At 41.4% G+C, this 25,127-nt stretch overlaps 1 protein-coding gene across 1 annotated transcript in view; it reads right to left on the minus strand.

The window, feature by feature from the left end:
- Positions 1–25,127, minus strand: part of GLI3 (GLI family zinc finger 3) — a 72,519-nt gene that overhangs the window by 34,789 nt on the left and 12,603 nt on the right. The window contains 4 exon segments of the mRNA XM_010285535.1: positions 1,375–1,515; positions 2,846–2,962; positions 4,362–4,578; positions 22,580–22,781. Of these exon segments, the coding sequence (XP_010283837.1) occupies positions 1,375–1,515; positions 2,846–2,962; positions 4,362–4,578; positions 22,580–22,781 (677 nt within the window).

Raw genomic sequence — 25,127 nt, forward strand, 5'->3', positions numbered from 1 at the left:
GACTGACACTTGATCTTTTAAATATGTCCAACCCTTTGCAGCAGCCATTCGTATGACATTTCTTCCCAAAAAGGTATTATGACACTAAAAGAGTCACTCCTCACATTTCATTTTGGCCTGTTAAAATGTTAGGGGATTTTTTGGTGCAGAAAATGTCCAAAGAATTCCTTAAAAATGTCACATTTTTGCCATTACTTCAGTTTGTGATAGTCTTTCATTTATTATTATTATTATTACTATTACTACTACTACCACCTCATAATAACAAAAATTAACAATAACAAGAAACTGAAAATACATCTTGATGAATAACTGCAATAGCATAAGACTCTCACACTCCAGCAAGTGAAAGCTGGCATTGCTTTACTAAGTTGGCTTTGCAGCATGAGTTTACCATTTTGCATAGTGTTTGGAAATACATGGTAGGGTTTTTTTATTTATTTCGGGGAGAAAAATACGTTTTTCAGCAAGCTATTTCAGTAGTATTGGCCACATTATGCAACAGATTTTGCATAATCTCCAGGAAAGTATCAAACCATTTTCTACAATAAATATGATTCTGATACACCGATCATTTGCTGAAGATGCTCCTCTCTAATTTGTAAACGAGGAATTCCTCTTTTTTTCGGAGTATTTAGGTATGTTCTATGATGCTGGTAATTTAAGAGATGTACTGCTAGCTAATGAAGTTGAAAATGGGGGGGGTTGTACTTGCCAGGTTATATTCTAGTTTTTGATCATCCATTTTTCTATCTTACAATACTATGAAATACTAAAAATCATTTATTTTGGAGAAGTGGTAGAGAGGAATAAGAAACAAGGCAGATACAACTAATATTTGGTGTAGCGTAAATAAGACCATACAGTTCAGTTTTGCTAAAAAGACTGAAATAACTGAGTCTCCAGGTATTTAGCCAAATAATCCACTTCAGTTTACACACAACAATAAATGGATACCAAAAACCCCCTTAGGGAAGAGGAAGAGTTCCCCTTGCCTATTTCTACTGTTACAGTCCCTTTTGGGAGAAAAAAAATCAAACTTGGCTAAAGGTTAATAATAATTCATGTCCAGCTTACTATTACTCAATAACTATCAAAGTCTCTAACTCAAAATAGCATTTGCTGGCTTACAGGATCAGAGCCATTACAATCTCTATTGAAGACTTTATTGAATTTTACACTAAGCTTTAGCTGACTGAACAGGTCAAGCACTGTGGCTCCGAGTTTTCTTTATTCTCAGAAACTCATAAACCCCTCTCCGGTTTGCAGCGCTGTTAGCTAAGAAACTTGACTCAGCACAGGGTCAGAGACCCCGACCCCCATGAAAAAGGTCACGTAGTTTTAAAACCCAGTTCCTGAATACCATTAACTTACATGCACTAGCTGTTCCTGTGTGTCAAACTCCCGGGAACAGCCTTCCCAGTGGCAGTTTGTCTCGTAGACCACTTCAGGCTCCTGTTTGCTTTCATCTTTGTCCCCTTCCTCTTTTACCAGGGTCATTCCTTCTGGCTGTTCCTGGAGGGAAGCAAAAGACAGAGTTGAGGAGAAGAGAGAGGAAATTCTGAAACTGAGGAAGAAAAAAAAGTGAATCATTTCAGCATTAAAAGAGAGATGGGAGTGGGCGTGTAGATTACTCTACTTTCAGTTCACTCTGTTACTCAGTTCTACAAAATACAGAAGCCCAAAACAGGCTTGGTAAGCAGACTATATGTGTAAAAGAATTTTTTCCTCCCCAGAAGTACTCATTGCAGCAAATGTCTAAAAAAAAAAAAACCCCTTTAATTCAATTTAATTCAAATTTAATTCAATTCAAAGCTAATTGTAAAGGCTTGGCTTCCCTCTACCCATATTTAAGGAGATCTTTATTTGCACACTCACCCCTTATTATTCAGTGGCATCACTAGTGAAAAGGCACTATTCAATATAGTTGAATCAATTGGAATTTGACTTTAGTACTACGGTTAGACACAAAGTGGATCACCAGTAATCCGAAGTGTTTTCATGGTTAATCCAGTGACAATTTTGCACACAAAAACCTTTCCAAAAGCAACTTTGGTACTTTTCAGGCTACCTGTTAGCCTCTTTTTGCCTGTAATGTGTGCATGAAAGGGGTGAGCAGGAGAAGAGTATTTAATTTTGGGTTTTGACTTTCCACCTTCAGTTCCTCAAGATGCCTTATTCTCCCCGGTTTGGTGTATGCTCGGGGTAAGGGTCAGATGTTAGCATAAACATTTGGTTCAAATTATGTGCTCACGCTCTTTCCATTTCAAACCTGCTGAAGGGTTTAGAGGGATCTCTGCTCTGTTTTCATGGATTCACTCGCAAGATTGAGGCTCGGATTCTCATCTCCCCCAGCCACAGTAAATCAGGAGTCACCCTACTAAAACCAGCGGCATTAACTGGTATAGAAAGTGTAGCAAATGAGACTGGTGCCCGACACCGAGGCCTCAATGCAGTACAGTGCTAAGACCTGATAAAAGTCAGTGCGGCGTGAATATTCTTGCTGAGCAGAAAACACGTTCTTAATAAAGACCTGAATGTCTCTTGCTCGCTTTTCCACGGCAAACAGAGGGTCGAGCGCTGACCGACCAGAGGCACCTCTCCATCAGCCTCCCTCCTCTGCCCTGATTCTGCCACACAGCCCTGCACCCCAGCAGCCCCTCGCTGCCCAGGTTTAACCCCGCAACCGGTCCCTTGCCGCCGTGAGCTGAGCCCGCCCGTGCCTGCACCAGGATGAAGTGCCGTACGAGGGCAGGAAGCCTGAAAATACACGGCACCAGGCACGGTGCGTTTCCCCTCCCACAGCGAGAATGAATGGCTTGTGACTGTAACCTGAGCGCCGTACCTGCACGCTTCCCGCGCCTGGGCTGGGGAGGTCCTCGTCGGGCTTTATCTTGGAGCGCTTGTTGTGCATTGGATCTCCAGTGCTGCTCACTGCAGATTCGCTTGTGGGTTTATTCTGCTGCAGGCAGGGTCCCCCCCATAGACTGTGATAAATATGTAGCTCCATACAGAAATATGCAGCATCTGCTCAGCAACTTTATTTGGAGAAGCTACACTGTTAATTATATTGGATATGCAATTACATTGTGCTTCAATTACATAGCATTAACTTGTGGAAGAGCTGCATCACTCAACCTTGAAACGGAGCAGGGTGGGAACAGGAAGGAGGGTGTTAGATGTAATTCCTTGCTACAAACCAATGCTGGTTTTGTCAGCCCAGGGAGGTGTAGGAAGAACTCCATTTTCCATGTAATGATGACTTCAGAAAGGCAATTTTGAAAAACAAAATCACTAGGTACTAGTTTGAATCAACACAAGAGAAAGATGTATTTTTTCACACTTTGAGGAAAGGTTTGGCACTTTGCACACAAGATCTCAGCTCTTTTACCACATTTCCCATTACAGTGGTGGATAGAAAAAAACCTGAACACTAGTGTGAGACTCTCAGCCGAAAAATCCTACATGAAGTCCTAGATTCTCCCAAGTCAATAGCAAAACTACTGCTGACATAAACAGGCCGGAATCTTGTTTTTCTCTTGCTGTGCTAGACTGAACACCATTATCTACACCTGCAAATGGATCTTGTAGGAATCCTGAGATCTTTTAGAGATATCTGAACTTGCATGGACCCCACAAAAAAATCAATATCCTTCCTAGAGCAGCATGTTCTGCTTCTACATTTGTAAAAGCTAGCCAGGAGATAAACAGCTCCCAGACTGATAAATAATCTATCCTAGGTCATGTGGAAACAAACAGAACTAGTTAATAACAGGCAAACCGCAAACCGTGATAAACTCCACATTATGGGCCTAATTCACTGCTGCACATCCCCAGCTTATTCAAACTCAGTAAGTCCAATTTTGCACAATTCAAAGAAAAAAAAAAAACCTTCAAACCTCTGCACTATCTTTGCATTCCTCTGTTGCTCACAGACTGAGTTACTCACACCTGTGTCAGGAGGGCAGAATACAACCCTGCGTATGTTACAGTCAGCATGATTTGGAGGTGAAGCTGCTAATCCTTAAATGTTAATGTTTTGATGTGTTTTTCCCCTTTTACTTACTCCCCACCTCTGCTAAGTTCCTGTGTAAGATCCAGGAGAGACAGTCTGGACCGAGAAGCTGCTGCAGCACAGTGAAATATTTATGAGGACTAAAAAGCAGGCTACCAATCAGGAACCGTGCATACACTCCTGTGATTTATAATAAAGGGACTGCGAATGCTATAGCTGCAAGAAAACTGTTATCAAAGGGTCTTGGTGACAGTGGTGATTAATTGCCATTGAGACAATGTAATTTATTTAATTTATTTAATTTTTAAATTAATGGGGTGCAAAGGTTTCTTTTGTTGTCTCTCACCTGTGTGGACTCAGAAGGTCCAGAGCTGACCTGGACAGGGTTCAGGACACTGGGGATGCCAGGGATAGGTCTCTGGGTAGGAAAAGTTGGAGCAGGATGGATGAGTGGAGGGCTGTGTCCAAAGGCTGAACCTAGGGTTTGCTGACGACTTATAATTTGCTGATGCATTTGTTGGAGGGATACCGGTGTAGGAGGGTATGTGAAACTCAGAGCAGGGCTGAATTTCAGAGGAAAAGGAGGGAAGAGGGAGGAAAAAGATGAGGGTCATTACAGTATGGAACCATACAGATTAAACCTTTAAAATACATTTTATACATTTACATTAACTGAAGTCAGGTCCCTCCCTTCCCCCCCCACTTCTTTCTTCGTGTCCAAAAGGATGATAAAATCCTGGATGTACTAGTAGAGTGCAAAAACAATACAATAACAAAACATGACATTTTTTCCTAACATTTATCAGGAAACCACAGAAATCTGACCGAAATAAAATTCAGAAAAACTGAAATAAAAGGCAAGCAGTTCAATAACAGCTATTTATTGCAATAACAAACTTTATATAAAGAAAAAGAATAGGTGCCTACACGCTTTATTGTACTTTTATTGATAATGCAGTTCCCCTATGTTCGCGTGTATGAAGCAGTTCCTTTAATCTTGGCTCATGCTACGCTCTTTCATATGTCTCTAGATCTTATTACAAGAGGAGAGAAAATCAATTGGTTAAATGTGTTCTGAACACCATGCTTGTCATATCACTCATTTGTTTGCAAAGATGGAAAGCTCAGTTCATCCAGAATGTCACCTAAAGAATTTCCATCAGTGCTGTTTGGTTACAGAAACTGATGGATTAACCTTTCCCCTCTGAAATTGGTGATCAATGAGTTTCAATGTAGAAATATTCCAATGGGAATGCACTTCTCCTTCTTCCAGTTAAACAACATTAAATGTCTATTAAAGCCCATTATGCATGTTAATACCTGTCATCACTTCATTACTTCACCATATTTCCCAGACTACAGTGACTTTGGAGGAAATTACACTGCCATCTAAGGACCTATTTTGTGGGTAGTGCCAAAGCATTCCTTCTGTCACACTTGAGAAATAAATGGTGTGGAACTAAATCTTCACACACAGGAATATGAGATTCTCCCACAAACATTTGCCAATAAGTTACAATCATAAAAGAACAAAAATAAAGAAAAAAAAGTGCATTGATTTTTTTTTCTTTTTCTTAAAAAAACACCAAACAACCACAGTTCAAAAGAGGCATACAAATTTACAACTTTAGGTCTTAAAAGAGAGGGGTGCAAGCATAATACCTTTCAAGATCAAGGCTTCTTCTAATGTCAAAAGGGTGGACGAGGGGTGCAAGCATAATACCTTTCAAGAATCAAGGCTTCTTCTAATGTCAAAAGGGTGGATTTAATCCAAATTTATGGTCTGGAGTCTTAATTACTGTTACTAGTAAGTGCATTAACTGAAAATACCTTGATACAGAAAGAACTAAAATAATTTCAACCATTTTAAGTAATAAATCTACAGAAACTCTGTGTTCATTAATCTGACTATACATTTTGTCTGTTTGACTACAATCCATAAAGAGACAGCTTCAATGTGATTACATTACTGTTATTCCTGGTGAGAACTCTGCATTACAATAGTTTGCCCATTTAGGACAGAATATCATTAAGAATACCCTGGGAGAATTTTACTGGTCTTTGAGGAATTCTCTTTTCATTTTGCATTGTATTCTTTTTCATAAAGGGAGGCAGAAACGTAGTGAAAACAGTAATTGTTCACAGCAAGAGTTCGGCAGAAATCAGTAATAATATTCAGTTATTGCAGCTCTATAGTCCCTGCTAGTGTTCCTGTAAGCAACCATGAATGATTACAGCGCGACTGAGCTAAGGTAGCCACTATGGATGATTGATAGGACATTAATCAAAAGATGCATATCAGGGTCAGAATTTGTTCACAAGCTTTCGTCTAATAGCTGATTTCATGTTCACTGAGCTCCGTGCCAGTTTGTTCAATTTATTCTTCAGTGTACAAGCCATTCATCAAAGAACACAATGATTTAACACCCCTTTTCCTTTTTAGTGAACAAACATTACTAAGTGTAACTACTCTGGTCTGTTCATTAAAAACCATACAATTACAATGTCATACATGAGGATGAAACAATGCCTCCTTACTACACCCCGGCACTTTTTGCTTCCATACGTACACTGTGAGTTCACCCCATACACTTCAAACGCTAGACGGCACCGTCCTGAAGATGCTATCAAATTCACCAGGATCAACGAATGCAACATAAAATACTTCATCTAAATTGTTTCTATTTCTCTCGGAGAGATTAATGCCCAGGACATCGTCACTCTTCAGCAGACTCAGTTTAAAAGAAAAAAAATAAGCAGACTGGTTTCATTGAGAGCTCCAAGCACAGAGCACCCTTGGAAACACAGGCTGGTGTTTTTTGCCTTTCTAGGTGTTTAAGCATGCACAACAATACCTGGCTTTGCAAGTCCAGGTTCAAAACTTTGGTAACACTCTTCAGATCCTACACAGTAAAAAGACAAACTTACAATTCAGACACAAGACATGACCGACTTAAGACCTCGACTCAGAGGTGTAGATCCTGCCCATCAGCGCTCTGGGACTACAGTTACATGAGCACCCGCACCTAACATTCATTTTTTTAGCCCATCCAAAGCAAGAGCACAGGAGATCCCTCCTGAACAGTTCAGGAGGGGCAGGAAGGAACTGCTGTGCCCTGAATATATTTTTATCTCAGCAGGAGGCTGTTAAGGTGCCAACTGACTAGAGACTGAGGAACTTGGATGCTGAAGAAGAACCTTTGGTCCCGAGTAGGAAACACTGTAGGAGCCCCAAGATTTATGTGTACAACTTGCACTTAATGCAGCTCACTTACATTTACTGGAGTTTGGCAATATTCTCCACTCAGTCCCCCCAAAGATGGGAAAAGACTGCTGTGTTAATAGGGTATTTTTAGTCAAGTATCCCTCTTTCACATTCTCTACCCCACATAGAGCAACACAAAAAGTGACGATGCCTCCCCAGTGGCAAATATGCCTTTCTAACTAAAAGACAAAAGCAGCTCTGCTTTAACAAATACAGAAGCTAGTTTCACTGGCCTGCAGTGACGCACCTTACACCAGCACGGCACAAGTGCTTAAATGTTAATTAAGTATATTTGCTATTCCCCTCCTTATATACATAAAAATGGTTTCCATCAAAAGCAGAGATTTTACCTCATAGAGATCACAGAATCAAAGAACTGTTTGGGTTGGAAGACGTCCTCTTTATCTACATCTGCTTTAACACCATACGAACCTCCAGAAGGAGATTGCTAAGCCTGGCATTGCCAACTTCTGCCCAACCTGCAAGCAAGCAAACTTGTAGGGTACAGCAGAGGAGACTGACATCATCCTAGCTAGTGGCTCTTAATGTACAGAAATGACACCACCAGCAGATGCATTAAGACACAGCTGGACAGATGTGCTAAGGAAAGGACGAATCCTTATTTCTTTAGTATCTTTCTTTTGCCCCATGCTCAGCAGCAAGGGTTGAGTCTGAGGTACTAGGATTTTCCTATGGAGGCTGGCAATCTGCACTTCATTCCCTCTACCTCCAAACTTCAAACATCTCGGACTGAAATGAAAAGGAGATCATGAAGGAGCAGAGGAATAGGCAGCACAGCTAAGGGGAGTACTCAGAAATGGTGACAACGGTTCAGCCACCAGGGTGATTTCTTAAATAGATCAGATAGCTGTCTTCAAATAATTCTCTCCAGCTGTTTCTGGAGAGCTCTTCATAAGGCAAGATGACCTGGCTGAGTTTAACATCACTCGCATGCAAGATGCTGTCACAGGGCAGCCTGGCCAATTTTTCTGATCTGAAAAGATCAGAAGGATCTGAAGAGAACAGAAGGTGGCAGGTCTTTCTCTGCCTTTCAGAAACCATTCAGGCAGCTCGACAATAAAGTTGATGTTGTGGGCCAAAAAGAAGAAAAAGAAATCAAAGCTTGCAACATTGCCGGCATGGAGCACTCTGTTGGGAAGGGGAGACCTGGATTCCTGCCCTCCTTCCCAAAGTTTTTAACGCACTTTGTTCAATAACTCTTGATACATACATACATAAGTACATGCATGTATGTATATGCACATACATATGTACATATGTATGTATGCATGTATGTATGTGCACATATACATCCTTCACATACAGGATATGTGAAGAATCCCCATAGCCCAGAGTGCCCTCAGACCCCATGGGATCCCTCTGCCTTGACTGGCAGCCGTATGCCGTCTTGCTGGCCCCACCAAGCTCATGTTGCTTTCTAGCCAGGAAAGAAAGGTGGACAGTGGCACCACCTGGCCTTGTCCAGCCGATCCAGCCATGTCTGCTTGGACATGTGCACCAAGATGGCACCGGTGTTGCTCAGTAACTGACCTGAAAGTAATAATTTTGAGAGTCCAGAACTACTAAAATAAACAACCAGGTTTTTCAAAAGCAATGAGTGGTTTCAGAGGCCTCAATTTGCATCATGTTTCTTTCAAGATACCTTAAAGGGGCTGCATTTCAGACCAGGGGTGCTCAACACTTCCAAAATCAGGATGCCAGAAGAATGCAAGATGCATGCCCCAATTGTTCATATTCTTCAAAACATCAGTCACTTCCAAAAAATCTTGAATTCACAGAAGTGCAAGTGAATTATGAATCTTTTTGTTCCATCTACCTACTGAGAAATGAAAACATACACCGCTAGAGGGAATCTGATTTGTATTTCTGTTGCAGACTTTTTTTAAACAAAGTAGAAAAGGGAAAAAAGGAAAAAGATGAATACATATAAGACCACTAATAAACTACATGCAGGTTATCTTTTTAGTTGTTGAGTTTTATGGGGGATAAGGGTTAGAAAAAAAGTTTAATACTTCTGCTTAAGCGTTCAATAACTCATACACACTGACAGAAAAGTCCATCAGTGATATCATTTATTTTTCCATACTGTGGGCTTCTGTGTCTGTCAGTCAGTCTGTCTCTTTCTCTTCTTTCCTTCTGCAAAGTCTCAAACTCCCTTCACCGGAGGTAAAGCAGGGCAGTGAACTACATTGCAATTACATGAGCACATCAAATTTTAAGGAACAGACTTCAAGAAGAAGAAAAACAGACATTATAATCAAAACCAAACTTTGTGGCTACTTTGTGGCTGTCCTACTAACAAGGTCATCCAGTTTCTGGTCACAGCTGCAGAATTTACCGCAAAACAGCTGTGAATTAAAGTCAGGAAAAATTCCTTCTTTCCTATACATTGCATAGGTGTGCCTAAAGAGACAGGCTGACACAAAAATGTTGAAGAGATCCCAATTTTGTGAATACTGTGAGGATAGTTTCTTTGTTTCATGATCCGTTTTCTTTTCTTCACAAGAACTGTGAAGAACACCATCCTTGTATCACAAAACACACAGTTCTGTCAGATCTGATGCATATAAGTCTTCCATAAGTAACCGAGTGCTTTTCCCTTTCTGGTTCTGCTTTGCAAGGTTTTAGAACTTTTCAAGTGTGTGAAGTAGGGGGCAATGAAAGCCATAGGTGAACAACTTAAAAGAGATTATAAAAAGCATGGCTGGACTTCTGGAACAGCTGCCCCAGGAGGCAGACATAGCCAGCAGGTTCATCTGGGACTAGACAAGTCCAAAGGCAACAGGTCCTTAAAAAAATACTAAAAGGAACAAGCAAGAGCATATGCTTTGGGATCACTAATGTAATGATTATTGGTGTTGGGAGAACACAGAACAAAAGTCAGAAAACAGATGGGTTCATAGGCTTCTTAAATTGCATCCGCTGTTTGCATCATCAGAGACTGTGTGACTAAGTATCTAACGCCTCTAGTTTGTTCCAGTGGGACATTTCTTATGCTTTGAAACCTTTTTCTTTTTTTAAATTTTAAAAGGATAGATTTGTTTCTTGGAACTTCTTTATTTATTCATACAGAATCATGTTATGTTTACCATATTAAAGTTTTCTTTCCTATCCTCCATCCTAAACCTTTCCTGCAGCAATTCAAGATCAGCACTTTGTTATTCTACCCAGCGCTCATCACACACCTTCCCCTTCGCAGTCTCTTCCTTTCTTTTGTCTTTTGCACATTTGAAATTATTGCTATATCCTCTTCCTGTCCAGTCTTCCCATCTTTAATCTGGACAAAACAGGTCAAGTCTACTTTAACTCATCGGTATCATTCTTCAGACCTCTGATCATTTTCCCTGCTCTTCCTTGTAGTCCCCCCAACTGTCTAACATCTTTCTTTGAAATAAAACATATAGAACTGGTCACAGTACAGGAACATATGTCACAGTGAGACACGCTAGTTCCATCTACACCACCAGCAGGAGAAGGCTTCAGGCCCTTTGGGCTGAAGGGTCTTTGATATCCTGGTGGTACACTCACAGCCCAAGCACTCGCTCCATGAGGGAGGGTGCACCCTGAAATTGCAAGGCTGCACATGGGCCCTTCCCGACTTCTGGAAAAGCCTTGGCACTCCCAGATCACTCTGTAGCCTCTATCATTTGTTCTTGGCATCAGCAACTGACGCTAGGCAAACCAAATTATCCAAGTCCCTCCAAAAAGGACCCCTTTTCATGGAGGAAAGAGGTAATTTGTAGGCAGACTGGCTTCATGTCCAATAAAGCTGATCATCAGGTATTAGGATAACACCACGGCTGCTTCTAGCTCGTGCTCAAGTAGGTACAGATGTCACTACTTTGTCTTGCTCTCCCTTAAGAGTTGCAAGAAGCCTATGGACAAGTCAAATTGAGAAACTAGGGTGCAGAAACCCACTGAAAACAGTCAGATGAATACCTATACTCACTGAATTCAATGGAGCTTTTATCCTTTCCTTACACCAGGCCAGGATTTCACCTTTACGTTTTTACTTGGATTTTCAAAGTCCGTATTTATTGTTTAGGAATGTTATGGGGAAAACAAGGACCCTTCCCATTTTACAAATGTACCCAGCTACTCTTCAGGAAAGCACCTCTAATAACTCTTAAATACTTCTGAAGAGAGACTGACTTCAGAAAGTCCTTAAGTGCTGTCCTAAAACCTGGGCCCTACAGACACTGCAATCTTATCTGAATTAAGTCATAATACAAGCCATTAACTAAGTTAACTGCGATCAAATACTGCTTTTCACATGCTCAGGTGCTCTTTTTTCATAAGGAATAACATAGGAAACAGCTTCATTTATTCCACAGCAAACTGACATGTAGGAGCCACTGACCAAAATGTGGGATGTATGTAAGGGTGGCTGGGAGCTGAGCCATGGGTGCTGAGGGGGTGTGCATAAGCTGACTTCATACACAGAAGTTTATGTATATATTTTGATGGAACTATGTGTATGTGTAATATGCAGCCAGGAACACAGCACAGTCAGATGTGGAAAGCTGTGGACAGTCAGCAGGCCAGACATAGTCTGACACCAACAGAGATGTAGAAGAGAGAACGCCAATGAGTTCTGCTTGGACCAGACCTGGAAGAGAAGCAGCAGCCAGGAACATCACATTAAGAAAACTGCCTCCTGTCCTTTGAGCTGGCGGAAACGGGAATTCATGTACATTCTCTGTTTACAAACAGGAGACAATAAAAAGAAGTTTCCAACTCTGTCATCTACTTCTCCTCATGGAAACAACCTGCAAGAGTGACTGTTAACAAATTGCTTAGGTCACAGGAGCAACAATGCATTCAGCAGCCTCGCACCCTTGAACAGGTTTGTGAAATTCTTACTGCTTTAAGTATCTCAGGTGCAAAACGAAAACCATGGTGCATTACAGGAAGGGACTTTAAAAATGCACTTCTGTTTGGAGCACCTTTACCCACAATATAATGTAACATTTTTAGTAACACGAAAAAAGAGTTTTGCTTTTAATCTTGTTCTTTCCCCCCTACTTTCTAGCTGACAACGCTGAGCTTTGGGTAGACGATGCAGACAGGTCATCAGTTGCTTTTATGGCTTGTCACTTAAGTACGGGGTGAGGGGAAATATCAAACTGTAACTATGAAACCAGACATGTGGCGCGAGCATAAAGGCAGGTAAGAGATTTGAAATCCTTTGAAATTATTTTTTCAAAACTGACTAGGTTTCACGAACACCCCTCTGCCTTAGTAATGTTGACATGTTTCATTAAAAATCACTAACTTAGAGATGAGTGTGGTGGGTTGACCCTGGCTGGATGCTAGCTGCCCACCAAAGCTGCTCTATCACTCCACCCCTCAGCTGGACAGGGGCGAGAAAATATAACGAAAGGCTCGTGGGTCGAGACAGGGGCAGGGAGAGCTCACTCACCAATTACTGTCATGGGCAAAACAGACTCAACTTGGGGACAATTAATTTAATTTATTACCCATCAAATCAGAGTAGGGTAATGAGAAATAAAACCAAATAAAACCAAATCTTAAAACACACCTTCCCCCCACCCCTCCCTTCTTCCCAGGCTCAACTTCACTCCTGATTTTCTCTACTTCCCGCCTCCAAGCGGTGCAGCGGGACGGGGAATGGGGGTTGTGGTCAGTTCATCACACATTGTCTCTGCCGCTCCTTCCCCCTCGGAGGGAGGACCCCTCACACTCTGCTCCTGCTCCAGCGTGGGGTCCTTCCCACAAGTGACAGTCCCCCATGAACTTCTCCAACCTGAGTCCTTCCCACAGGCTGCAGTTCATCACAAACTGCTCCAGCCTGGGTCCCTGCCATGGGGTGCCTTCAGGAACAGACTGCTCCAGCCTGCGTCCCCCATGGGGTCACAAGTCCTGCCAGCAAACCTGCTCCAGCCTGGGCTCCTGTCTCCACGGGTCCACAGGTCCTGCCAGGAGCTTGCAACAGTGGGGGCCTCCCACAGGGTCAAAGCCTCCTTCAGCCATCCACCTGCTCCACCGTGGAGCTCCATGGGCTGCAGAGGGACAGCCTGGCTCAGGGGAATCTCTGCTTCAGCAACTGAAGCACCTCCTCCCCCTCCTTCACTGACCTGAGTGTCTGCAGAGCTGTTGCTCTCACATATTCTCACTCCTCTCTTCTGCAGCAGTTCTGATGTTCCCCCCTTCTTATATCTGTTACCCCAGAGGCACGACCACCATTGCTGATGGGCTTGACCTTGGCCAGTGGTGGGTCCATCCTGGAGCCGGCTGGCACTGGCTCTGTCGGTCACAGAGGAAGCCTCTGGCAGCTTCTCGCAGAAGCCACCCCCGCATCCCCATCACTAGCAAAACCTTGCCACACAAACCTAATACAAGTAATCTGACTGAACTGCTAAAGAGACGTGGCTGCATCTAATAAAGTATAGCATAAATTATGCTATTTTTTTCTGTTTTCATCAGATAATAGTCATCATTTTACAATTGTATTTAACTCACATGCATCGTTGCCTCTTTTTTCACTTTTCCATTACCAGTTTAAAATTAACAGAGTCTGTGGTTTGTACTTTCTCTTCAGCTTACTGTATTATCTATTCTGTTTTATCTGCTAGGCTAGGTGAAATTTTTTCTTCATGAATACATTGCCATATGCCGGAGTAAAATGGAATAGTTTCACTGAGAGCAACAGAGCCACACTGATTAACCTTATGTGCTCAGACAGCATTGACAGCTTTGTCCTTCTCACTGGGATATTCCTGTTCAGGAATACTTAGCATCCTAACTGTACTTTGTATTAACAGTACTGTGCGTAATTCATCTATGCTCCCTCCATGCAAGCTCATGACACTTCTGGCAAACATAATTTTGAATTAAATTCAAGGGTGAGCATTTTTGGCTTTCTAAAACTGTTATCATTAATTACATGGAAACTAATTAATAATTGCTTTTAGGGTCTGAAGATGAGGTAGTTAAGTGTCAAACTCCAGCACATTTCTCTTTGCTCCAGAACTTTCCTGGAATTAATAATGCGCTCAGTCCAATGACTTTAAACTCTTTGAGTAACACTGAAGCAGTCTGGAGCAAGTTGCTTCAAACTGACTTTTAATTACAAGATCTGTGGCATATATATTTACAGACACACATAATCACATTTGTATATAAGTGTATCTGTACACGCAACATGCACCTGCATAGTCTATATTCTTTATGTTGCTTGACTTCTTACATTATACACTTTCTGAAGGCAAAAATCTTGCCATCCATGTGTATTTGTGGTGCAAAACATCCACCACCCACCACTTTATAATGCAAGATGCAGGTCATCTCCAAAACAGTCACCCTGAATGCCACCATCCTATTACCTATATGAGCTTTCTGTAAGAGGCTAGCTGCAGAACTACATTTCAACAGAGCCTAAATTAGATGCAATTTTTTGTAATACTGACGAATTTCATTTTTATTCACTTTGTAGCGCTCCTCTGCCATTCACACTACTTGAAAGAGAGCATAAAATGAAGCTATTATGGCATGATAGAGCATTATATTCCCTTCCTTAGATTAACTATACACAGTACAAGACCACTGAGAAGAAAGCCCTGTGCTGCACATGTCACGTGGCTAGTTATAATAGGACCCATTTCAGTGGGGTTACAGCTGGGCTGAATTTGACTCAGTCTGAACTGCAACTAAGCCTTCATTTACAACATATTATACATATACACATATATCTACAGCGTGCAGTTAACTAGAGAACTTTTAATGCAAGAAAAGCTTTCACTCAAAGTCAGCTTTGCATCTCACTTAGGCAGATCCCAGTAAGAGCGATAATGAAACAGCAAAACACCTGTAATGCTCACATAATTAACACACTTTTTATTCTGTACATCCTATCATAAGCATCTTCTTGCAAAACATTGCTGAATATATATTTTGTTCTACCTGTTGTACTCTAAATTTGTCCTTTTTAAGATTCATCCCATTAAGCAGCATTTGATTGTGTCCTCTTACACAGATTTAATTACATAAATATACAAACGTAAAACTTACAGTCTAAAACAGAAATCAAAGGTAAGAATTAAGCAGTTGGTTTTCAGTAAAAGTCAGATGCAAATTCTCAGATGGGGTCTTCTAGCTTTTTGTGCAATTGTCATCAATCTGGACAGGGAGCTGAGCAGTGAAAAAATTAAATCTGCATATATGACAAAATTATTTTGAGCAGCATGGTGAAGAGCTAAGAGGTTGCCTTTAGAGCCAAGTATGCTAGATGAATGAGCAATACTGATAGTAAGATGTGTATCAATGCTGAAGGGGAGTCTGAACTACTCGTACGCTGGTTCTAAATTAGCTGAGCCAACTCATGAGAAGCACTTGCTTGTCTCAATGCAGAATTCAATGGAGGAATGAAAATTTGATAAACATGAAGCTATGTCAAAAACATGTTAAGACAAATGGAATGGGAAACAGACCACAGAAGATCACGGTGCATTTGAATTGCTGGTCCTCTTCGGGAACATTACTGCATGTAGTAGGAGACTGTTTCAGACAGTATCGGCAGAAATGGCAATGCCAGAACTCTGTAAAGAGCAGACTGAAAACAACCATTTGCCTCAGAAAGAAGATGAGTAAGAGGAGACATAATAAGAATATATAAAATACTGAATAAAGAAGGAAGACTGAGAACTTGAGGGCTCCCTGTCTTATAACTATGAGACATTCTGTTGAATTCAAAAACTAGATAATTTCAACCTGATAAAAGGATACTCTTTGCTTTTTTTATACAGTGTATAATTAGACTGTTTGGTGCTCTGCTGGAGATACTTTCACTTTTCTCTGTGATAACCTTATACTTTCATTTGTACATCTTAACTGTTTTTAGTTTTCTCTTTGCTTTTCTCACTGCATTTCCTAAGGGAAACTGAAGAAATTACTACACGGTCACTTGTCTCTAGATATAAAGCAGTTCAGAGAGGAGGGCACTGACTAATTATACAACAAACACTCTATTCAAGGAACTTATATGGAATGAGGAAATAACTGAGAATCCAATACCTGCTTGCAGAAACAGAGTCTTGTCTTCCTTGCTGATATTAATCCACTGCTGCCTAAGCTCACCCTACAAACCTGGCTATCTTTTTCTAGTGCTCTTTGTGAAAGTATCCTCACCACCATTCCCTGATGCTCAGATCAGCCCAGAGCAAACTGCTGTGAGCCAGAACAACCAGGATCTCCCTGTAATTAATTGTTAATTGTTCCTTCCTGTTCTGACAACATCAGAGAAGCAGGGGCAAAGCTGGGGTAAAAAAAAGTGCTGCTGTGCTTTCTCAGTTTCTTTCAAAACTTGGAGGAGATCCCAAAGGGCTCCTGTGCTCACATGAAACTGAATTTTAACACGTTATGAGATGTCTAAGGTGTATTCGCAGTTACATCTGCCTAGATGCAAAGAAAGTCTCAACAGCTCCTAATTTAAACACCTGGTAGCTGACAGGGAATTCAGCTCATCTTCTGAAAACTGACTTTGTAAAGTTGGTATTGCAGGGCTGCTAAAGGACTAGAAAAATACAGAGATTCTGAATTTCAGATCACATAGGACATGAAGTCCCAACCTCCTGTGTTTATTAAAGACCAGTTAATCTTTTGTAAAGGTTTTGAATCAGTACTCTTAATATCATGGGAAGTGATTACCCCCTCTATACTCACTCTAGGCCATGCGCTGCCTCTCAAAAAGAAGTACTAGTGAAGTGCAAAGCCTAATAATTGTCACAGGTAGCAGATATAACATTAAGTACATCCTGACAAAAGATTAATAGCGGGGTGCTGCACAGCAGGACTGAGGCAGGTAACCAAATGAGTAAATGTCAAATGAAGGATTATCCTCATTTGATGCTATTTCATACACCTCCTTTCTGCATAATCTCTCCCAGCTGAGACCTAAACCAGGTGTTTTCAAAAGCACAAAGTAGAAGCTCTACCTGATGTGCTAAAGGAGATCCACTATTAGCTGTCAGCAGGAGCAACATCTTCTTTTCAAGTACTCAGCCAGTAGTCAGGAAACAGCATTACGCTGCTAGCTGACAATGACAAAGTGCCCGCCAAGTCAAGTCCTATCTGGATTGTGCTAAACTATTATTATTTATTATTCAAACTGCAGTAGTACCCATGTCAAGGACCACAGCACTTCTGTGCTCAGCTCTGTAAAAACACAGCCCAAAAGGTGGCTCTGTTCATTTGATTGCATCCTCAACGTCCCACAGCACTCATATAGAGGGCCCGATGCTGAAAAGCTATGTGAAGCATGGGATGTAATCTTTTAGCCTTTAATCTTTTAGAGGATGCACTTTTTTTAGCCAATGCAAAGACCAGCCAGGTCCTAGAGACTCTTAACACAAGCAGCACCTCTGCAAAAAAAGGTTAAGAGAGCAATGAGCCTGCAAAATCAAACATACCAGAACTAAACCTGCCCATACGCTCGTGTGCTCACTCATCAGCCTTTAATTGTATGACCACACACCACTTTTTCCCCCTGCAGGATTCGTACCTCAGCCAGTGCACAAGATGCACAATAGTCTTCAGTGAGAGACTCCCCGGTATTTTTCTTTTCCTTGCCCAGAGTATTGCCCATGGGCCTTCCTTCCATTGTATTTAAACCTTTGGCAAATATATAATTACTGATACCTTCCTGAACTTCTCTACTGTGCTCATCACTGTTCAAAGTGCTTCACAAAACATTAATGCTTTCAACCTAACTCCGGTTTTGCACAGGCATGTGAATCAAAGACTAAGGTAGAAAGTGCCACTCACTGTGGTTGCTCAATTTCAGACATGGAGCCCTGATCTCTCACATTAGTTAACATGACACAGCACATGAAATGTTCAAAACGGCCATCTGTTAACTTCAAGTCATGGCTGTGAGCAATTCGTCTTCTCTGCAGAATTAAGAACGTTAGGCTGGGCCTGCAGAAGAGAAACAGCATGACCCTGGTGGTCACTTCTCACTAGTTCACTTTGCCCAGCATCAGGATGGGATTGTGCTGCAAGAGCAGGGTTTGCCCTCCAGGCAGCAACAACCACGTAAGAGGCTCCTTCCTCTTTCACAGCTGCCTGGGAGGGATGAGGTAGGGTTCTATGGCTCTGACCGATCAAGGGGACGTTCAGCCCATGCACTGAAGCAGGTAGGGGCCCTGCAAAAAAACACTGTGCAACCCTGAAATTAAAGACGGTATCAAAGCACAATCACAAGGGGGCAGTACCTTCATTCTCCTTAATGACCAACTTCCGCATCCTTTATTTTGCAACTTTTTCTCTCTTCCAGAAAAATCCTATAGAATCATAGGATCATTTATGTTGGAAAAGACCTTTAAGATCATCAAATCCAACTATTAATCTAGCCCTGCCAAGTCCTCCACTAAACCATGTCCCTAAGCACCACATCTACACATCTTTCAAATACCTCCAGGGATGGTGACTCAACCACTTCCCTGGGCAGCCTGTTCCAATGCTTGACAACGCTTTCGGTGAAGAAATTTTTCCCCATATCCAATCTAAACCTCCCCTGGCGCAACTTGAGGTCATTTCCTCTTGTCCTATCGCTTGTTACTTGGCAGAAGAGACCAACACCCACCTTGCTACAACCTCCTTTCAAGTAATTATAGAGAGCCATAAGGTCTCCTCTGAGCATCCTTTACTCCAGGTTAAACAACCCCAGTTCTCTCAGCTGTTCCTCATAAGACTTGTGCTCCAGATCCTTCACCAACTGTGTTGTGTTATATAAAAGCATTTTGTCCCAGCTTGCTTAACCTGGACAGATCCTGGTCTGACTCCTGTCTCTTCTGAAGAACACCTTCTTTTTCGCATTCAGGGAAGTTGTTGTGGATCAGCAGACAGCTTAGCCTCCACAAGCTTCTTAAGGAGGTACCAGATTAACCAGAGCTGCAGCTGCAGGGAAAGATTTGCCGCCTTCCCTGTGGGCCCAGGATTCAAACATGCTGAATGTTTAGTCTATTTAACACATGCTAATAGAAACCTCTTAAAGGCTTTTCAATTGGCTGAATGGGACAATTTCTCAAGAACAGCAAAGATCATATCTATAGCATCTAGGCAACATCCCTGGCAGATTTTAGCTTCTCAGTGAAAAGGTAGCAAGAGGTCTTTTAGTTTGTACAGGAAAGTCTTCTCTTCCCTAACTTCATTCTGATAGATTAATAACTTTGCTGATGCTTTTTGGAAATACTCAGCATTTGATAGGTATCTGCCATGAAAAATGCTGCCAAATATAAACTATTTGGGCTAAGTTAAAAGTGACTGGAAACAAGACATCGAAGTAGAAGGGCTGTGTAATCTTAAGTATGATTAATGCTACTGATGTTGCCTAAAATACAAATCCTTCCTGTCTCACAATTCCGTCTAGTGGCCTGATGAACTGCACCATTTTCTTGCAGTAACCCCTATGAGGTTCTGCTCATAGAACCTATGGTTCTAGAACCTATAGAACCATAGGTTCTGCATGTTTCCAGAAGCTGGGATTTTACACTAGGAAAAGTTTTTTTCTACACTTTGATCGCTGTTGCAGTCAGGATATTCATAGAATCGTAGAATAGTTTGGGCTGGAAGGGATCTTTAAAGGTCATCTAATCCAACCCCCCTGCAATGAGCAGGGTCATCTTAACTAGATCAGGTCACTCAGAGCCTCATCCAACCTGACCTTCAATGTTTCCAGGGATCGGGCATCTGCCACCTCTCTGGGCAACCTGTGCCAGTGTTTCACCACCCTCATCGTAAAAAAGTTCTTCCTTATATCTAGTCTAAATCCACCCTCTTTTAGTTTAAAACCATGACCTGTGGCAACAGGCCCTGCTAAAAAGTCTGTCTCCATCTTTCTTACAAGGCCCCTTTAAGTACTGGCAGGCTGCAATAAGGTCTCCCCAGAGCCTTCTCTTCTCCAGGCTAAACAACCCCAACTCTCTCAGCCTTTCTTCATAGGAGAGGTGCTCCATCCCTCTGATCATTTTGTGGTCCTTCTCTGGATCCGTTCCAATGGGATGAACCTACCGTTTGATTCAGCACAGTAGTTCTTGTGCTGAATGCATCATTTACAAGACAGTGAGTTGCAATAAATTTTTACGATAGTCTTGTTGATATTTAGTCTTTGAATTTATTAAAGCAACGATGGGTGGCTTGGTTTTAATACCTTATGTCACTGTTTATTTTGGTGTAACTCTTTTATTGACATGTGCACACCGGAGAAGCTAAAAGGCATCAACAGAGGTGAGTTGCAAATCTGGAAAAAGAGATAGCTCTCTTCCTTTCCCACCTTTCCACCGGGAAGAACGGAGACATATGTTTCCAACTTTTCATGGTGAACAGGCATGTTCTTATCAAAAAGAAAAAAATTAGTAATTCAAAATGGCGTGGCATTTCTGATTATGCACTCCTGGAAAGTGTGACCAGGAAGTGCTGAAAGCTTTGGTCAACCATAGGCTCAGTCACACAAGCCTTGCTTTCTTCAGTGACATCAGTTCACAGGATTCACTGTTCTACTCCTTAGCATCCTTACTCAGTCTCTGCCCATAACTCACTCCGGTTCCACAACTGTCTTCAACAAAATTATTCATCTGACTCCAGCTTTGCAGGGTTGCCCCTTAGGTTTGGGATTCTGTGTGTCAAAAACATATACCAACTGTTTCCAGCTGTAGAGGAAGAGTAAAAGGAGGGAAGACTTACTCCACTGTAGAGACTATGCCAACTTTCATGCACTATTTGCTTTACTAAAGTTAAAAGCAATGGAAAAGGAAATTGAAATTGAAGTGCCATCCCATCTTAATGACAGTGGGGACAATACACCTCCACATAGTACATGTATTTAACAGATGTAGTCCAAAACTGCTGCCAGCATTGACATAAATCATATTCCACATAACGGAGCTTCATAATTGGGACCATGGTTACACAGATTGCAGAGTTGTATTGCAGAGCTATGATATCACACCTGTGAAATACTACACAGCTATTCAAGTACATCAGAGCTACGAAGCAGGACTATTTAAAAGAAGTGCTTAAAAAAATCCAGCAGCACTTATACTAATACCAAATATTTACATTGCTGTCACTTTCAAAGTTCGGCAGGCTCATGGTTTCTAACACACCAGTTGCATGCCCCATTATCTCCAAAAGTGCAAATCCCCACAGCCAGTTTTTGAAGTTCTAAGTGTGGCATTTTTGCCGGAGGAGTGCATTTGAGCCTTGCCAAAAATGGGTCTTTTAGATCTCAAGAAATTGCTGTGGAGATTTGCTCCTTTGCCTCATTGCAAATTGAAGGTGGAGGCTGCTTTCAAGCCAGGGACCAGCAGCACTCTTTGTTTGAGGGCCATAAATGCAAGCCCAATATTTTCTGAGACTTTGGAGAGGTGGGGGATTTTTTTCTTTTAAATACCAAAGGAACTTTTCTCAGTTAACATATAGCAATGTCACAAATACAAGAACGTTCTGCAGTTGCATCTCCATTTTTTCTGCTGCTTTTCTTCATTTTCTTCTATTTCCTTTTTTGACATGCTTGTTTTTGTTCCCTCTCCCTGTGCCCTGTTTGCTTCTCGTTCCTGTACAACTTCTGCCCACTTCTTCCCTTCCTACTTTGCTCTTCTACCTCTAGAACAGCCATTTTTGGCTGTTTTCTTGCACCCACAAGTGAAGCGGGCAAGTGAAAATCACAGCATTTCTTAGGATACTGGATGATAACAGTACTTCCTTGGTACAAAAAAAAGATAATTTAACCACAGATAGTCTAATCTTTCAATACACAAACTGAAATATGAAAAAAAAAAAACTTGGAGACGAATGCCAAGAAGTTCTAGCCAAACATTTTAATTGAACAGTACCACGCATCTGTGCTTTACTCTCTGAAGACTGCAATGTAAGAACATTTCACTGTCTATTACATCCATGGCCAGAAGAACCCAAGTGACTTAAGTCACAAACCTATCCTAGAGCTTCTTCTCTGAAAACAGATTCCTGAGCACATATACACACACTGTTACTGCTGGTCAGAGGGAGTATTGCCTGCGCCGGACAGTAGTATGCCAAAAAGTACCTTGTGGTTACATTTCTGAGCTAGAAGAAAAAGTATTTTCTACTGTAAATTAAGCTCCAGTGAGCACACATTATAGAAACTGCAAAATACAGACATTCACAAAACAAAACAGTTACTTAAAGATGTGACTATACATTCATATTTGTGTGTGTGTGTGTGTATATATGATACATAAATGAGAATATACAATATAGGTAGAAAATGCTTTCCTTACCTTATTGCACTTGCAGATAAGTGGCCATAAGAACCACTGGCTGAGGAACTGCTACGAGAATTATTGAGAATTGTGACCAAGGAATTTGGAGATGTCCGTATCATGGTCTGAAGGTCAAAGCTGTGATCAGATAGGGGGGATATGGACAATGTACGCTTTCGGCTTGGTCTAGCTGACAGTCTCGGACTCGGAAACCTGGCGCCTGTTATGTAAACACAAATAATTATCCACCAGGGTACTTAATCGCATTTATTTGTTATCAGTGATGGGTAGAGGGAGTAGCAAGACACCAACATGCTGTGACAAGCCCATTCTCTCCACTTGTGATCTACTGGCTACGATTGAGGAAAATTAGGAAGAAAAATCTATCTTCCTGTGGCTTACCTCAGGGGAGCTCTGTTTATTAATGTGCAAGCAAAATGATAAATTGCTAAACAAAAGGAAAAGACTTTTATGAGTTATCCCTCTCATTTCTGGTGATTTATGAATCTGATGGCTTCTTAGACATTCACATCATTAATTCAACCATGAGCAATGAGACAGTGGTTCAGATCTGGGCTACCAGCAAATGCAAAGCCACATCACTTTAATACGTACAGCCAAACCTAAACTTGTAAAATACAGCGTAGAAATGAAGAGGCAGCTTTTCCACTGTTGACTGTAATTCTGCCTGGTCAATAATTGATGCAAAACTAAAAATCAGGGTGGAAAAACCCACTATGAAGGGCAGCTCGATCAGTTTAAGTCAAATTGACATTCACAGCATTAGACTGAGAACAGTAGGCTTTATTTGAATTTGTCCAGGATCCCATAATATTCTTGTGTTGGGTTATACAGGGGCCTACAATTGCCAAATTTCTTTAAAACTAGAGATTAAGCTAGTCAAAGCAGCAAAAAGAAGGCAACCATACAGATGCCATCTAAATAAATACATATTACATTTCTAAATTTGCTGTGCTGCTCTGAAAATTTCAACCTCTTCTGGTCCATTTTAACATGTCATCCCAACTCTCTGCAGTCCTGATGGAAGATATATCACCTTAAATTTCTTCCCTTTATTTAATTATTTTCGAACCTGGTTGAGGCTGAGAAGGGGAGAATTAGCTTCCCCACTGCGTACTGAACTATTTCCTTTAACAGTACTGCCGCTTCTACCTTTTTAATCCCTTTAACCTGTAGTAAAGGACTGAGTCCTAATGATCCTGACAGCCAGGGTCATGTAGGTCTTAGGTTTGATGCCTACTTTACAGCTACTTCTCCCAGAGTGCCTGACATTCTCTGTAACTCGCTAATAATTCACAGTTGGCCACAGGCCTCCATTATAGGTCTGCCTTTCCTAATTCTTGCTCATGTCTCAGTGCCCAGGACCATTTTTCAGCGGGGTATTTAAGCTTACGTGCTTAACATTAACCAGGAGAAGAGTCCAACTGACTCCAATTAGACTCACCTCGAGGACAGCATTAGAATCTGCCATTACATTTTCCTTAAACACCTGAGTGGGTTGCCCTTCTTTCTGAGCGTGCTATCCAAGATTTGCATCTGATATTAAAGACTGCCATTTTATTGCTGCTGTGACTGTGTGATCAGATCTCCATCTATAGTCCATCTCCCAATCTGTGCTTAGATTTACCTCAACTACCCAACATGGGTGTCAATTCTCTTTGGCATCTGGCTAATAACAAAGGTTTTTTTCCTTCGTGCTTGGCCTCCACAATAGGCCTTAGCCCATACTGCTTTAGTCTTTCAATAAATATTCATACTCTTGATTAATCACTTAAAACTTAGGCATAGCCATTTATTTCTTCCTAATAAGCTACTACACTAAGTAAAATGTTTTATCTCCTTTTTACGAACTTGCTATTGTACTTTGTCTCCTTGATATTTTATTAGTGTTGTGCTTCGTGTCTTTCAAAGGCGGAGATCTTTTATTTGTGCTAGAACAAAAACCAATAATGATGAGCAGCTATACGAAGCTGCAACATATTTAATAAGAAAATACAATATACATGTCATGGTAAAACAAAAATAGTAATACTTTGCGTTCATATCTTTCATCCACAACTCTGCTCTGCTGACTGTTCAGCCAGCATGAATGAGAACAATGCCTCTGCAGCCAATTTGCCTCAGCTGAGAATACAATTCAAGTACTTTATAGGTACTTAAACAGATAAACTCTGTTATCGTGGTTTTAGAAGGTGATAGCTAAGTACAAGTGTTCCTGGTTAAACAGCAAGTGAAGGGCACAAGGAAGACCTGCTAGACATTGGCTGACCAGCAAACTGAGCTGTTACTCAAGCACTGCTACCACACTACCAGCCATCCTAATGGTGTGCTACACATGACAGCAACAGTTTGCAGTCATGAAACATAATCCTGAACCCTCTGTTTTCCTCAAACTGATAGGCACAGACTTCATCGTGCCAGCAAGAAGGCAGCATAGGTGCTCAGAGGGGACAAGCAGAGCTCCCGCTCTTTTAATAAGCAAGACCTAGTTAAATTTCTGTGTTTACAGCTGAGAGTCACCATGTGCTACTGATGGCCATGCATG

This window comes from Phaethon lepturus, unplaced genomic scaffold, assembly GCF_000687285.1.
Source record: "Phaethon lepturus isolate BGI_N335 unplaced genomic scaffold, ASM68728v1 scaffold9170, whole genome shotgun sequence".
NCBI lineage: Eukaryota > Metazoa > Chordata > Aves > Phaethontiformes > Phaethontidae > Phaethon > Phaethon lepturus.